The following is a 14,669-nucleotide window of genomic DNA, read 5'->3' as shown; positions in this document are numbered from 1 at the left end:
GCTGCTCTGTAAGAGAAAACCTAGTTACTACATGTGCCAGGAGCGAAAGAACCCAGTTACAACAAACGTCAGAAGCAGTACATCTTTATGTCTTATTGGGTAAAAGCACACTAGTGGAGTGAGCTAAGCTTCAGAAGATGTGTTTCTTTTTCCTTCTTAAAAAAAATTGTATTTCTTTGTTACACTGGCTTGGTCATTCTTCAGCCAGGCTGTTCATCAGCCAGCTCTAGTGTAAGAAGCAGTTTGGAGGGAACTGAGGTTTTTATAGTACCATGGTAACCATAAGTTGCTCCTAAGTGATCTCACTGTCAATTAATAACCAGATCTTTTAAAGTGTTACTAATTTAGAAAATAAACCCTGACATCTTTGTCTTCAGAAAAGATATGTGAGAAAGATCATTACTGGTGTAAAGCAGTGTAGTGCTTAACACTGGATTTAATTTTTCAATGTGAAGTAAGATGTTTTTCCAAAGTACTGCCAAATAAATCTCACCTAAGGGAATAGGAGCTGTGATAGAGCTGCAATTTGTTTTCAGATTTTATTGTGACAACATTCTGCAGTGAGCCAGACAAAACCACACAAACTTAAGTAGAAATAACTGAGCCAAAAAATAATTGTCATAATTACATGCCAGGTAGTCAGATTAATAATGATAAAATATTTTTCCTCCCACAATGCTGTTTATTAGCCAGCAACAGAACTTAATCTTTGCTTTGCTTGTCACATGGTTTGTGAGAGACCTTGGAGAAAAATATTCGTGTGTTTGGTTTTGTTTGTTTTTTTTTTTTTTCATTTCATTCAGGACATTTTCTGCAAAACACTTGCCCTAATTTTCGTCATGATCAGGAAGTGTAAATAACTTGTGCTATAAGTCTGGCTCCTCCAGCAGGAAGGCTACATTGTCCATCCAGTGCCAGTAAGGTGGAAATACCCTTAATTTTATGTTCAGTTAAATACAGGATTTGCCTTTCTGTTTGAAGTTTTCTGAATCATTTAGCTTGGAGAGTTTTCTTGTGGAAGAACTGATTCACATGTTTATTTTTTTCCCTCAAATTAGTGACTCCCCAACAAGACTTAACTCTCCTTGTGCTCTTTTCTGTATGGTGTGTCTTCATCCAGAATTACCATAGTATTCATTAAGCAAAATGGTACAGACTTTTTACTTTACAGCCTTTTAGCTTTTTTACAGAAGTAAAATTCTTTCATTCGTTTCATAGAGTAACATGTTTTTTCTTAATTATCTTTTGGAAGAGATTTGAAGCCACTATTAATTCACAGTAAAACTTAAGTGTCAAAGTGTGTTTTTAATAGGGATCTTAAAGATGTTACTATTGGACATTCCTTTTAATATACCATCTTCATTTAATTGAAATAATGATCTTTGAAGATCCCTTGATTGCCTGGAGGAGGAGGCCCATGTGGACTATGTGAAGTTCAACAAGACCAAGTGCAAGATCCGGTACCTAGTTTGTGGCAATCCTAAATATCAACACAGACTGGGAGATGCATAGATTGAGTGAGGAATAGACTGAGTGCAGTCCTGTAGACAAGGACTTGGGCATACTGGTAGATGAAAAACTGGATATGAGCCAGCAATGTGTGCTCACAGCCCAGAAAGCCAACTGTATCCTGGGCTGTACCACAAGAAACGTGGCCAGCAGGTTGAGGGAGAGTACTCTAGTCTGCTCTGGTGAGACTCCAATTGCAGTACTACACTCAGTTTTGGGGTACTCGGTTCAAGAAAGACATGGACCTGTTGGAATGAGTCTGGAGGAGGGCCATGAAAATGATCAGAGGGCTTTAACACCTTACCTGTGATGACAGGCTGAGAGAGTTGGGGCTCATCAGCCTAGAGAAGAGAAGGCTCTGAAAAGACCTTATTGTGACCTTTCAATATATAAAGGGGTCTTATGAAAAGATGAAGGAAGACTTTTTACCAAAGCCTGTAGAGAGAGAACAAGAGGCAGTAGTTTTAAATTGAAGGAGAGTGGATTGAAATTGGACATAAGGAAGCATTTTTTATGATGAGGTGGTGAGGGGCTGGCACAGGTTGCCCAGAGAAGTTATGGATGCCCCATCCCTGGAATTGTTCAAGGCCATGTCAGATGGGGCTTTGAGCTACCTGATTTAGTGAGAGATGCTCCTCCTCATAGTGAGGGGGTTGAACTGGATGATCTTCAAATGTCCCTTCCAACTCGAAGCATTCTATGGGTCTCTGATATCTGCCACTTCTAACCACTGTTTCCTTCTTGTAACTATTCTTGGCTAGCATTGACCTTCTTTGCTGCTTCATATCTGAAGGGCCAAATATTGTGAGATATTAATCCTTAATCATGTGTATCCCTGAGTATTATGATATAAACATACATTAGTTTTCTTAGAATGAAGGAAAGAGATAACACACATTTTGCAAAGATTTGTCTTTTTTTGTTTCTAATTTTTGTTGAATTTCTGATTCCTTTATGCCATAGAGATAATGTGTTAAGAAAATTTTATACAGAAAAATATTTTCTCAAAGTAAATATTACCCAATTTGGAAGTGAAAAAAAACCCAAAACAAAGCAATCCAAAATTAACAGGAATTGTATTATGACTCTGGAAAGACTGCAGTTATCTCACTGGTATACTCTATGCTGGTTGCATATATTTATAAAAGATACAGATGAGCCATATATAAAAATTTTGATTATAAAGGTTTTCTTCATTTTACCCACAGACTTGCTGCTTTCAAACAGCTGCATCCCATTCCTGGGATCTACAGAGGGGCTTGATTTTCGAACCCTGCTGCTAGATGAGGAGAGGGGCCGGCTGCTAATTGGGGCTAAAGACCACATCTTCCAGCTCAACTTGGTTGATTTAAACAAAAACGTGAAAAAGGTCAGTGTATTTTCTGCAGTTTATCTCCTAAGTTAAATTTTGTTAAATTTATTTATTTATTTATTTATTTGTGGTAAACGCAGATTCATTGTGCACTGCAGTCTACAAGGATTTGATAATCTCACCTCCCATAGTTATACAGATTATCTTCATTCAGTTGAATTTCTCATGCTATATGATCTGTTCAACTGATGCCCTACAAGAGATCAGCGACCTGAAAGAGTCCTGCAGTGCATGAAAATAGCATCAAAATATCAACAAACAGGAAAAATGCAGCTCAGAGTGTTCACCTCTCAATTTCTCTGGTCATGGTTACCCTATAGGATTAAAAGCATTTGAAAGGAAATAACTGAAGACAGCTCTTTCATTGCTTCCTGGCATCACTGGGATTACTTTACTGTAATATTGAACAGAGTGCAGGCAATTTGGATGGTTTAAATTATAGTAAAATGTAAGTGGCAATTTTAATATTAATATTTGTGTTAATACCTAAAATTACCAGTGATAGGAGAAGCTTCCACTGGGATCTACTGTACTCCCTTGCCCATGCCCTGTGACAATGTGTTAACTCCAGATAGTATGATGGCAATTTAGACTTTAATATTTCTAGCGGACACATTGAAGTGGAGCTTTTTGAAAAGCACTCATAGCACAATTGATTGCTATGAGTAAAAACCAGATGCTTGCACAGGAACACATGAAAACTGGTTTTCTGCTTCTTCCAGATATGAAGAAAATGTAAATTCTCAGCTGTGTTTGATATTTTCTTTAAGCACCAGAAGGGGGTTTTAAGTTACTGTGTTCTCCTGTCAGCTCTGAAGGGGTAACTGACCCTGAATTAATGTGACTGCAGGCAGGGCTGAACAGGTGGAACAAGAGACTATTTTGCCCACATGTTTGAGCACAACACTTGCTGTCACTGTATAGAAGAGATACAGTACCAGGCTGAATATCTTATTTCTTATCTTGACTTCTGCAATGCCGGACATGCCAGTTTTGTTAAAACTCAGATTCTGAGTATTTCAGGATGTTTCTTCCCTGGGATGCTTTATCAAATACTTACCTTGCTTCTGTCATCTCAGTAGTTGACTTAAAACCCACCACCTCAGGACATTGCATTAATAACAGCACTGTTAATTATAATTGCAGATTTTCAGGCTACAAATTGATTTCTGGTGTAGGCTTTCTGTAGAAAACAAATTCTGTTTGTGTAAAAAGCAGATTTCTGTTTCTGTGGGATGCTGTTTGCCTCCTGAGAGATGCTGAGTGCTGTCACTTCCCATTATGTTCAGTGGGGCTTTATGAGTCCAGACCTTGCCGGAGGTGGTGGCACCCTGCGAGTGCCGCCCCTCTATCCAAGCTGGTGACATTTTGCCTTCAGCCAAACCACCACTGATCGTTGTGGACGTTGTGCTTTCCAAGAAGAGTGAGGCACAGATGGAGCCAGGAGAACTAACGTGCAATCAGTCAGTGCCATTTGGTATAGATGTTGTAGCACAAAGACTCACTTCGTACAGGAAGGAAAATTTGCATTTGGTAAGCTAAATAGAGAATGTGTGCCCTGTGGTAACCTGAAAGCAGGGAATAAAATTCCTAACCACTTGCATATCTGGACTAAAGGAATGATTGTGTGCACATTAAAATATTTCTTAGTTTAACCATTCAGGTAATATTTAACTTTTCACAAAAAAAAAAAAAAAAAACAAAACCAAGGAAAAACATATTTAAATAGGTAAAACTGACTGAGAAGCCCTGCAAAGCATGCTGATGGACTAATTTTGAAGATTTGCATTTACCAACTTTACAAAATTATCTTCTTGCATAAATGCTCAGGTAACACAAGGCAATATCACATAAGTGCTTCTCTTTGATTCCTCTGTGCTTGGTTGGTAGAGTCTTGCTAATGGAGGGAAGGGATGAGATGAAGGAAGTTGCGTGAGAAGCCCTGTATAAATCTCAGTCCCTGCTGAGGTTTCAATGCTAAAGGATACTCTCCAGTAGCAGCAAAGTGTTAGAAAGTAGCGTTTGCCTGTGCTGTGTTTAGACTGACCGTGGTTTGGGTTGGCTCTGGGCCAGGCGGCTCGCTTCCAGGCTTTCCCAGTGTGAGGAAACCACACATGTTGGGACTACAAGGGTCTGAAGTGTGTCCTTTGTACTCCTCTGGAGTAAGAGTCGTCTGGAAAAAATAATCTGCTTACACACAGCCACTAAAATGAGTAGTAATTGATTAGAATATTAAGTTTCTGCCTATAAATGATGTGTTTATTAATGACTTTGAGGAAGGAGGGTTAAAAGCAAGTTGAGGAGGCGATAGAAGTGTAACAGCTTTGAGACTAGAATGCAAGGTTATGCATAGTTTGGTGTTTTCTTTCTTTAAAACAAAGCTGAATGTGAACTTTAAAAATACTCTATGCTGGGTAGATTCAGCTTGCTTTAATAAAGCTCTCAATTTCAGATATTTGTTTTATTAGGAGCAACTGATACCTCCAAAAGCCAAGTCAGGATCCCCCAACAATTTATTCTCATATGTGGATATAATTACTTGGCAAGATTATATTGTAGAGTCTAATGCTCTATATTAAGACATTTCTGGAATACTATTCAAAGAAGCATCCAAAGCATTGTATCCTGCTCCCTTCTCTAATGTATACATATCTATAATTTAATAGCTTCCTTTTTACAACCTATTTATTTACATAAATTGGTTAATTTGACTTACATATATTAAGTTACGGCTTTATTTCCTGGTGTATTTTTCCTGATGAAATAAATCAATATTTCTGCTGGAGTCCCAATTTCTTAAATCATTGTAGTTTTTATTCAATTTATTGTGTAATAGGTTGAAAACTTCCTTAGCTGGAAGCTTGAAAAAAACATATCCAGTTTCCAGGGCTTGCAAACCTAATTATAAAACAACAGTAAGTACAACAGTGTAATAAGAAAGTCCTCTAGAATGACAAACGAATGCAGAAAACTAAAATGATTATAGTCAATAAATATCTAAACTTTAACAACAGAGAATCATCTTTCTGTAGCAGGGATATAATTTCTGTGAAGTTGTCCTGTATAGAAGCCTTTAGCTCATATTGCAGGAGTCGCATTATCAACTGCCATAGTCTTTTTTTGAAACATCCTTATGTGCCTGACAAGTGCTGCAAGCTTTTTGTAAACTGGAAGATTTGTAGTTCCTTCCTATGAGTAAAATAAAGATGTTCAGCAAAACAAAGCAGACCTTTAATAGCATGAGAGGCTGGAAAGCTGGACGAGAAATTCTATAGGAACCCTAAGCTCTGGGATCCTGCTGGAAACATTACTTCAGTACATAGCATTTTCCTGTGAGTTTGCTTAAAGCCTTTGTTATTTTACTCCCTAAACTAAATAAATACTAAACACAAAATGTTGTCAGCTGGGTAAACACAAAGTAGCTGCAAAGCAACGGTGCCCCTTCCTGTGGGTCTGCTGGCTAACAGTGCATGCGGGGTTACATGTCAGCGCTATTATCACGGTGTAATCCACAGTGAGACCCGCCCAGCTCTGCAGGAATAGGAATGCTATCAAGGGCTGACAAGCTTTTGAAAAGCTGCCAACCTGCAGGAGCTGTCAGTGCTAGAAGACACAGCCACATGTGGGCCAAATAGATAAACACGTCAGATCCCCAATAGCAGCTTTGGAACAAGTTGTTTTCATCTGTCCCAGTGTGCACTGGCTCAGGGTCACAAATTATCATCCCTTGGAGCATCCTCAGTTTATAGTCGCTACTATATTTTGGTATTCCCAGGTGCAGCTGTCTTGTGACATCCTTGAATGCCCTCTTGTATTGTTTATTATCTGTATTTCATGGGAAAATATACATATGCATAAATATATGTTTATCAACTGGGTAAATGCTTATGAAATAGTTTCACATACACTTTTTTTTTATAACTCAAGTGCTTGCCAAGAGTTCAAGTGGGTTTATATGTCAGCACTATTATCATTGTGCAATACTTGCAGTGTGACCCACCCACTTCTGCAAAAAGGGGAACATATATGCAAATACATATGCATATTTATGTAAAATAGCACCCTCGGGATACGGGAGCAGAATTTTACATTCATAGCTCTGAGAAATGTTCTGTCAGTCTTTATAAGCCTGGTCTCCATTAAGAATGAACCCAGTGGGAATTTAGCCAGTAGTGAAGGGAGGCTTTGGTTCTTGCCATCAGAGTCCAGGATGTTTATTGCAGCCTTGAATCACACTAATACCAAGATTGGTCCTTCCTAAGCAAATATGTGCTGCTCATTCTATAACTCAGAGAAATTTAGCTTTCTGGCTGTCAGCAAAAGCTGTAGACAGTCTGAGAGTGAAGCTTTCTTGACCTATCAGAAGAAAAAGCTTGCAAGAAACATCACTGAAAGCCAAAGAGTCACATGGAAACCACTGGAGATACCTAAATTTCAGAAGCTGGGGGCGTGAGGACTGAGAAAGTCTAGAATAAACCCAGTGGAACTGCAGGAGGAATGTCATGAGTTTGATCCTCCACACATAGGGAATTAGTTCTCATCAGTAAATCCATATTGGAGGCCCTGCTTTTGAAACACACTGAACTTCTCTGGATGTTGCAGTGTATGGGTTACTCGTTTCCACCTGTTTTGCAGTATTTCCCTTCCTCCCAAGATTAATAGACATTGAAACCATCTTATCTATCATCTCCAATAAAACAAGACTGGTTTTACTGGATATCCATGAATTTTGGTGTCCAGTTCCCAAAGCTGGTCAGTTTGGGCACTAAAAGAAGAGTGCAAGAAAAAACTGTAACAGTGCTTCAAGTTAAGGACTTCCAGAGGCAAGAGTGATACCTTTGTGCTTGCTAGCACTTGGAGGCTCTTAACACTGAGATATTTACTCTTGTTTGGAACCTCTGGAAACCTTTTGGAGTGCATGAAATTGTTTAACAGACTTAAATTTAGGCACCTGTGTAGACAAGGTGAAAGATTTTACACAGTGTTTACAGAAACAAAACAACAGGTGGGGCAAGACGTGAAGAAAGCAGTATGAAACCAGAATAACAGCAGTCTTAGGTGGAAGAGAGTGTCTCTGTTATTTCCTTTTGCATTGTTTCTATAAATTATGTTTCCATAAACATCCGCTGTCATTTTTATATTTTAGCTGTGTGTTTAGCTATAAAGAATGGCCAATATCCTGCTCTCTGAAAATATTTGCTCATATTAGTCTTTAGTTTTTTCAAAGGTAGGGTTTGTCTTTAGTCTGAAGTGATAAACATGTCAGGAGCAACGTCTTTTGCCCTAAAAGTCCTGGAGTACGGTTTCCTTCTAGGAGAAACAGACAGTAGTCAGAAGTCTGTTGTGGTTACACCGTGGAAAAAGAAGTGTAGAAGCACTGAAGCCTTTCATGATTTAATCCAGTGTAAATGAGATCAGCATCTGGTCCATTCTCTTTAAGTTTTCCCATGTGCTCATAACTTACATATGAAAATCCACGTTTCAGAAAATCCTTAAGGGCTGAAAGCATTGTCTGCTACTTGCGTTATGCTGGAGATCACAATTTAAGAGGAGAACCAGGGCATGTGGAGATGTTTCTTTGTCTCAGAATATTAAAGCCCATTTGGTTCCAATATGAGGTTTCATTCTTAAGAGCCACCTGCCAAATTTAAGCTATCGAAGGTTTGTGAATGTGTCATCCAAATACACAACTTTTAGTTCCCTCTGACTTCCAGTGCATTTTACTCAGTTTGACACATAATGAAAGTAAAGATTGCCATACATTGACACTGGCATTCCTGCTGTGTTGTAAATCACTTTGAAACAAACCTCATATTCTCTCTTCCCCCTTTCAGTGTCGTATCAAATTATATCTTTCAGAGATCCAGTTTTCTGTTACTATGACATAATTGGAGTTGGAAATTCTGGTCAGTTATTTTCCTGGATGTGTATTGCAGGTATGGCAAATAGTACCACAGGTGAAGGTCTATGGCAGATATAAACAAGATCTGAGGATACATTCCTGGCTTTTAGGGATCTCTTAAGTATTTCTGAGAGTTAGCTAAACCTTGATGAAACTTCTAAAAAGCAGACAGCCTGGTCAGTTTGAAAATCCAGGGAGAAATTCAGACGAGGAACTTAGATGTATTAGCTTCCTTTGTTGATGACTTCAAAATGCTGAACTCCAGTATACAGCAAGTACAGTGGGAGCCACTTACAAGAACTGCTTGAGGTAGCCTTCCTCTGAGGATTTGTATATGAGAACTATCTGTCCAGTTCCCCAAGCTGTGGACTTCCCATACTACACATATGAATGCAGGAGATGTGAGGTATTTAGAGAGCAACTAGTATACAAATATGGTGTGCTAAAATCAGCTTATTTCCTTGTTATTTAGCTTAGTTGGTCAGAGCATGGTGCTAATAATGCCAAGGTTGTGGGTTCGATCCCTGTACAGGCCATTCACTTAAGAGCTGGACTCGATGATCCTTGTGGGTCCTTTCCAACTCAGAATATTCCATAATTCTGTGATAATTTAAACACTCTTTGTTTTCAAAAAAATAATACTAAAAATGCATTAAATTCTTTCCAGTGTTTGCTGAGAAATTCAATAAGATTGTAGTCCTTGCAGTAATTTTCAGTGAAGTGACCTGGCGTCAGTATACAGCAGTGGCAAATGTCCCAGTTCTCAGGATGCAATCCATGAACACCCACTCTTATGGCACTGGGGCAGGACATTCATGATATTGTCTTATGCAGCAGGGTGACATACTTATTGGATCACTGTCGTATGTTTTCTCAGTGCTCCTTGATCTTACTGTTTGTCTTTGCTTTTAATTTTTGAGCTATGAATTACGAAGTTCATCAGAAAATTTAAAAAAAAAAAAGAAAACAAAAAAGGCAAGTCACATTATTGTCATTTTACTGGTGGGAAAATTGAGACCTGGCTGTCACATATAGTAAGGCAACAGCAAAACTGGGATTAGACTGTCTCCTGGTTTACTTTAGTGTGTTTGGATCATGTTGCCCTCTTTACTGTACCCATTTTATGGTCACATTGAGCTAAGTTATGAATCCTTTTTCTGTTTTCACATGGGGGAGTAGTTTTTCATGGAGAAGAGTTTCTCAGGGGGAGTATATTGCATATGCCAACATGACAGTGGGCTTACAACTCAATCTGGATTTGTTCTTTGGAAACTGCAACTGGGACTCTCATGGGGAATTTACTCTTACCAACAAACCTGAGCTTCTGAATTGTGGTGTACATGCTTCACAAAGCCTAATTAAGACATTTTGACACCCAGAAAGCTGTAACTTTACTGCATACCTTCCCTCAAGCATCAATGTGATGAATATCTAGTACACAGAATAAAACAAGGACAGAAAGCAGGCCTTCTCCTGCTGTGTCAAGCAGCTGCTTAAAATCAGTGTATTTTCGTCTAAGTGCTTCTACCACCTCTTATTCCTTTTAAATGGGAAGGAAACAATCCCTTTCTTCACAGGCCTCAAGTTCAGTGTGTGAGTGTTATGAGACATGCCGATCAGCTGATGTCCTTCACTCCTGATACAGACACATCCTGCTGGTGCTACAAGCACCACTAAGAGAGTACTTTGGGGTTTCTCCTACCAGAGACTGCACTGATAGAGAAGTGCGGAAGCACGTGTGCAGCATTAAGCACACGAGAGGCTCCAGTGAAACCCCCAGGACTGCTGGAAGCTGTCAGCCTCAATGAGACACTCAAGTGCTTGCTGCTGGCGTGAGCGTGACTATCTTGGGGACCTGAAACTGGAAGGAGTCACATTGGCCAATTGGTCTCACTCCCTGCTATCAGCAGCAGCTACCTCATGTAGCAGTTATTCCTTTCATAACCTGGTTCAAATCCGGTATAAGCGGCCTTGTGGGATACTTCATACAACTTCTTTAGGAATGTTGTTGCTGTGTACCAGAACCTTGTTACTCTGATGTTTCAGGTTTAATATTTGTTAAAATCTACAATCTATAATATATATTTATTTATGAGCAGTTTTTACCTATTTCCTCTGGCTGTTTATAATTTTGGTCTTCAGAGTCCTTTGATTCTTCCTGCACAATTTTATTTCATTTATATTAGTGATGATGCTTCCCAACTTTGTGTCACCTGCATGCGTTATCGCAGAGTGCTGGTAAAGGTAGGGTGCACAAAATAGGATGAGCTCTGACACTATTTCTTGAGGACTTTGAATAACTTTCTACTTCAGGTTCTTTACTTATCAGGCTAATTTTTTTTCTTTTAATAATGCCTATTTTACCAGCTGAGCTAATCAGTTTCCGTGTGGCAATTTAGTAAATGCTTAAGTGGAGCCTTGATGAAGAGGAGCTCCATCAGGTAATTACATTACCTTAATGTAATTAAGCTAGGTACAATACTAGAGTGGAATAATGTTTCCTTACCAGGTTATATTGTCTTCTGTAGCACAGTCCATTTTTGTCAGAAACATATGTTGTTCCTTCCCTAACTAAAAATTTGTTTTGAATCCCTACAAACAGATGAAATAAGACCAATGAGTTTTTTAATTGCTTAGATAGCTTGTTATCCTCGTCTTTTGTATTGTGACAACATATAGCATTTTCCACTCTTTTTGTAAAGTCCTGCATCATCCCAGATTTAGTAGCTTAATTAGAAGTGATTCTTGAAAAAGGTATATTTTCACCCAACATTTTCTTTGGAATCACTGTTTTATTTTTGAGGCATCACTTCTCCTAAGAACTTAGAGTCTTAAGTGTTAGTCTAGGATCAAAATTGGATAGAGAAAGATGGATACACAAAAATGAGGAAAATACTCACTTGTAACCAGTATTGTTAATTTTTGACAGATGGCAGCTGAAACGAAGGTGAATCCAGATATACTATATATATATATATAAAACTGTATACATATAGCTTCCACATATGAATTTATGTCTATAAATAATACTTTTTAAAATATGAACTTTTTCCTTTTAATCCCTTTCTTACAGTAAAAATGCATGTTTGGAGGAAGGAAAAATGTTACTTTTAGAAATTCTCTGCTCCTGATCTGGAAAGGACCTTTGTGGTTTTAAGTGTTTTGTTTTAATCAGAAATCAATTTCCAGCTACCCTTTAAAGTGATACCTTATCTGTCCTATACTTACGTACTGCTTAATTTTTTACTCCTGGGAGGTTTTCTGTCACTCTGCTAGCAAAGAACTTATTAACTTACATTTATTAGGAGAATTTAATTTCTTTCCTGTTGATAAATTTAAGAAAATATTTGAAGAATGATTTAAAAGTAATGGTAAGCTTTTGGATTTTTTTTTTTTTTGGGCTATAGAAGATAAAATCAGGAAATCATGACAGTAGCCAACCTTTGGATTTTGATATGGATATTTTACAAGGAAAATAAACTAAAGATTAAGAGAAGAAAATAATCCTGTTTTAGTATATAGTTCATGTATTTCAACTAGTTGCATTCTTGATTTAAATTTAGTAACTTCACTTAGCTATTCTAAGATTTCTCCAAACATTTCAGATACAGATGCAACTATAAAATATATTAAATATAAAATTTTTACTGCTTGAAACACAAAATTATTGTAATTTTACATATTAATGCTGTTGTCACCATTATTATGTAGTGTTTAATTATCTGGAGTTTTTTTTCCATTCTTTGAAGTTTTTACTTATTGAGGAATTTAGAAAAAAAAGAATTTGTTAAATAATATGTTACCATTGTAAATTCAGCATGTAAACAGAAAAAAGCTATGAAAAAGAATTACCAGTTTCAAAGCTTTAAGCATCTACAAGCTCAATGATTTTAAACAAAAAAGAAACTCCTGGAGCATCTAGTCTTTCATTTTTGCATATTGTGAAACTAAAAAACTCATCTGAATAAAATATAACTAAAACTTAATTTCTCCCCCTACAAAAAAGTCAGATGTATAATGTTACTTGTGTCAGAGTTTGAGGGAACCAGACCTGGGGTAGTGTTACACAACATGTCCTGTGATAAAAAATGAAGTTTATGTTTTCTTGCTCAGCACATTAACTCATTATTTATTATGCAATTTTCTTGATCTATTACAATTTAGAACTGACAGTTTCTGGGAACCTCTCATTTCTCATGCAGAAAGCAAATACATATCACTTTTACTCCCCCATATATAATTGCGAATTGATTTTAAAGTTGGATCACTTAGCTTCACTTTTCATTGTCTAATGTGTGGTGCTAAATGCTGAGGCTGTTGAATAACTGGAGAGTAAAACAATTGATTTTTTAAATGATAATTGACTGTGGTCAATTATCACAGAACTGGGAGTGTGTATATTTCAATCTGGTACCACAAACACTAATTCCCATGAAGGAATCTGGAGAAGAATTGAGGGCAAGTCAAGTCCATTAATACTTCTGATGCCTTGTGTTGGTTTTGGACAAACCAACTGAAGAAACAGAACTCCAAATAAGCCACTCTCCTTTTGTTTCAATCTCTCCCTGCCCCCTCCAATGATGAAGGGCCAATAGGGAGAGATATAAGTAAAAAATAACAATTTACTGAAAGAAACAGCAGTAACTACAAAGATACAAAGGAAAATGGTTTTAAGCCCACAAAGCCTGAAATTGTTTTCTAGTCCACAACCCCCAGGACAAAACCAAAGGACAAAATGGCAGCTGCCAGGTGGTTTCCCCAGGCAAATAGCTGAGGGGCTTCTCCCACTGTCCTGGAAAAAAATAAAGGGAAAGGATGCTCCACAGGAAGAAGGCAGGCAGCAGCAGCTCTCTCCCTCTTCTTGTAAAAGAATAGTCAATCAGCAGCAGTAACCAGAGGGGGCTAGCGACAGCTCCTGAGGCAGCCACAGCAGCAGTCTGTCCCAGTAAGGAACTCCTGGGGCAGCCACAGCAGCAGTCTGTCCCAGTAAGGAATGGCAGTAGCAACAGTTCCCACTGGCTTGTGTGGCATTTGAGCTGGGCATTTTCAAAAATCCACCAAGGGACACTTTGTCTACCTAATTGGATAACTATCTTTGGCCGAAAATCTCTGAAGCCCCTCAAAGACTTCTGGGCTTCTCTGTTACTGATTCAAGGATCTTGACAGAATTCAGCATAAAGTTACAAGAGACCTGAGGATCAGATATCAGCTCAGACAGGTCTCCTTGTCCAAACGTGTTTGGAGATCCGTGATCTTGTATTCCTCTAGCTGCTCCTTTTCATCAGCTTTTCTTCACTGGCACCTCTTAAATTTGCTAGTTACGAGTGAGACTCATCCCACTCTGCCCATGCAGAGCCCAGATGATCTCACTGGAGCTACTTTCAGCTCTTCCTGATGGCTTTGCAATGTTTCCAGTACTTTCCTCTAGCAGTGCACTGTACTTTCTGGCTTTGTGCATTGTGTCATTCAGGTACACTGGCACAGTTGATTTCAGATTGTGTTTTCCTACCTGGATGCTATCACGACATTCTGAGAAAATGCTCTGGGAAAGTAAATTTCTGCTCCAGTGCTGAAATGCTCTTATACTGTCTTATCTCTGACTTTACATAAATATTGCTGTAAAGGGTTAAGGTTTAAGTAACTTAAAATACATTATCTTTACTAAGAGCTTCTTATCAGAAAGGTAACTAAATTCACTTGAGAGGAAATTAATTTCCTTGCAGAAAGCCAATACATTCATTTTCACTGGGATAAAAAGAGAAAGTGCAATCAAAAGACTCCTTCCAGATTGAGAGAAACAGGACAGTGATAAAGGCATTTGACACAGGGCACTCATGTTTTGCTTTCCTTACCTGTGTGGGACTGCTCCTGTGTATGTGGCAAGCC

The 14,669-nt window shown here is 38.2% G+C and overlaps 1 protein-coding gene across 3 annotated transcripts in view; it reads left to right on the top strand.

The window, feature by feature from the left end:
- SEMA3D (semaphorin 3D) overlaps positions 1-14,669 on the top strand; it is a 137,966-nt gene that overhangs the window by 56,307 nt on the left and 66,990 nt on the right. For all 3 annotated transcript variants that reach the window (XM_064656449.1, XM_064656451.1, XM_064656450.1), the window contains exon 3: positions 2,718-2,878. In XM_064656449.1, coding sequence (XP_064512519.1) covers positions 2,718-2,878 — 161 coding nt within the window. The remainder of the gene's footprint in view (positions 1-2,717; positions 2,879-14,669) is intronic.

This window comes from Pseudopipra pipra, chromosome 5, assembly GCF_036250125.1.
Source record: "Pseudopipra pipra isolate bDixPip1 chromosome 5, bDixPip1.hap1, whole genome shotgun sequence".
Taxonomy (NCBI): domain Eukaryota; kingdom Metazoa; phylum Chordata; class Aves; order Passeriformes; family Pipridae; genus Pseudopipra; species Pseudopipra pipra.
Note: the sequence above shows the minus strand (reverse complement) of the source record. Positions and strands in the feature narration are given on the sequence as shown.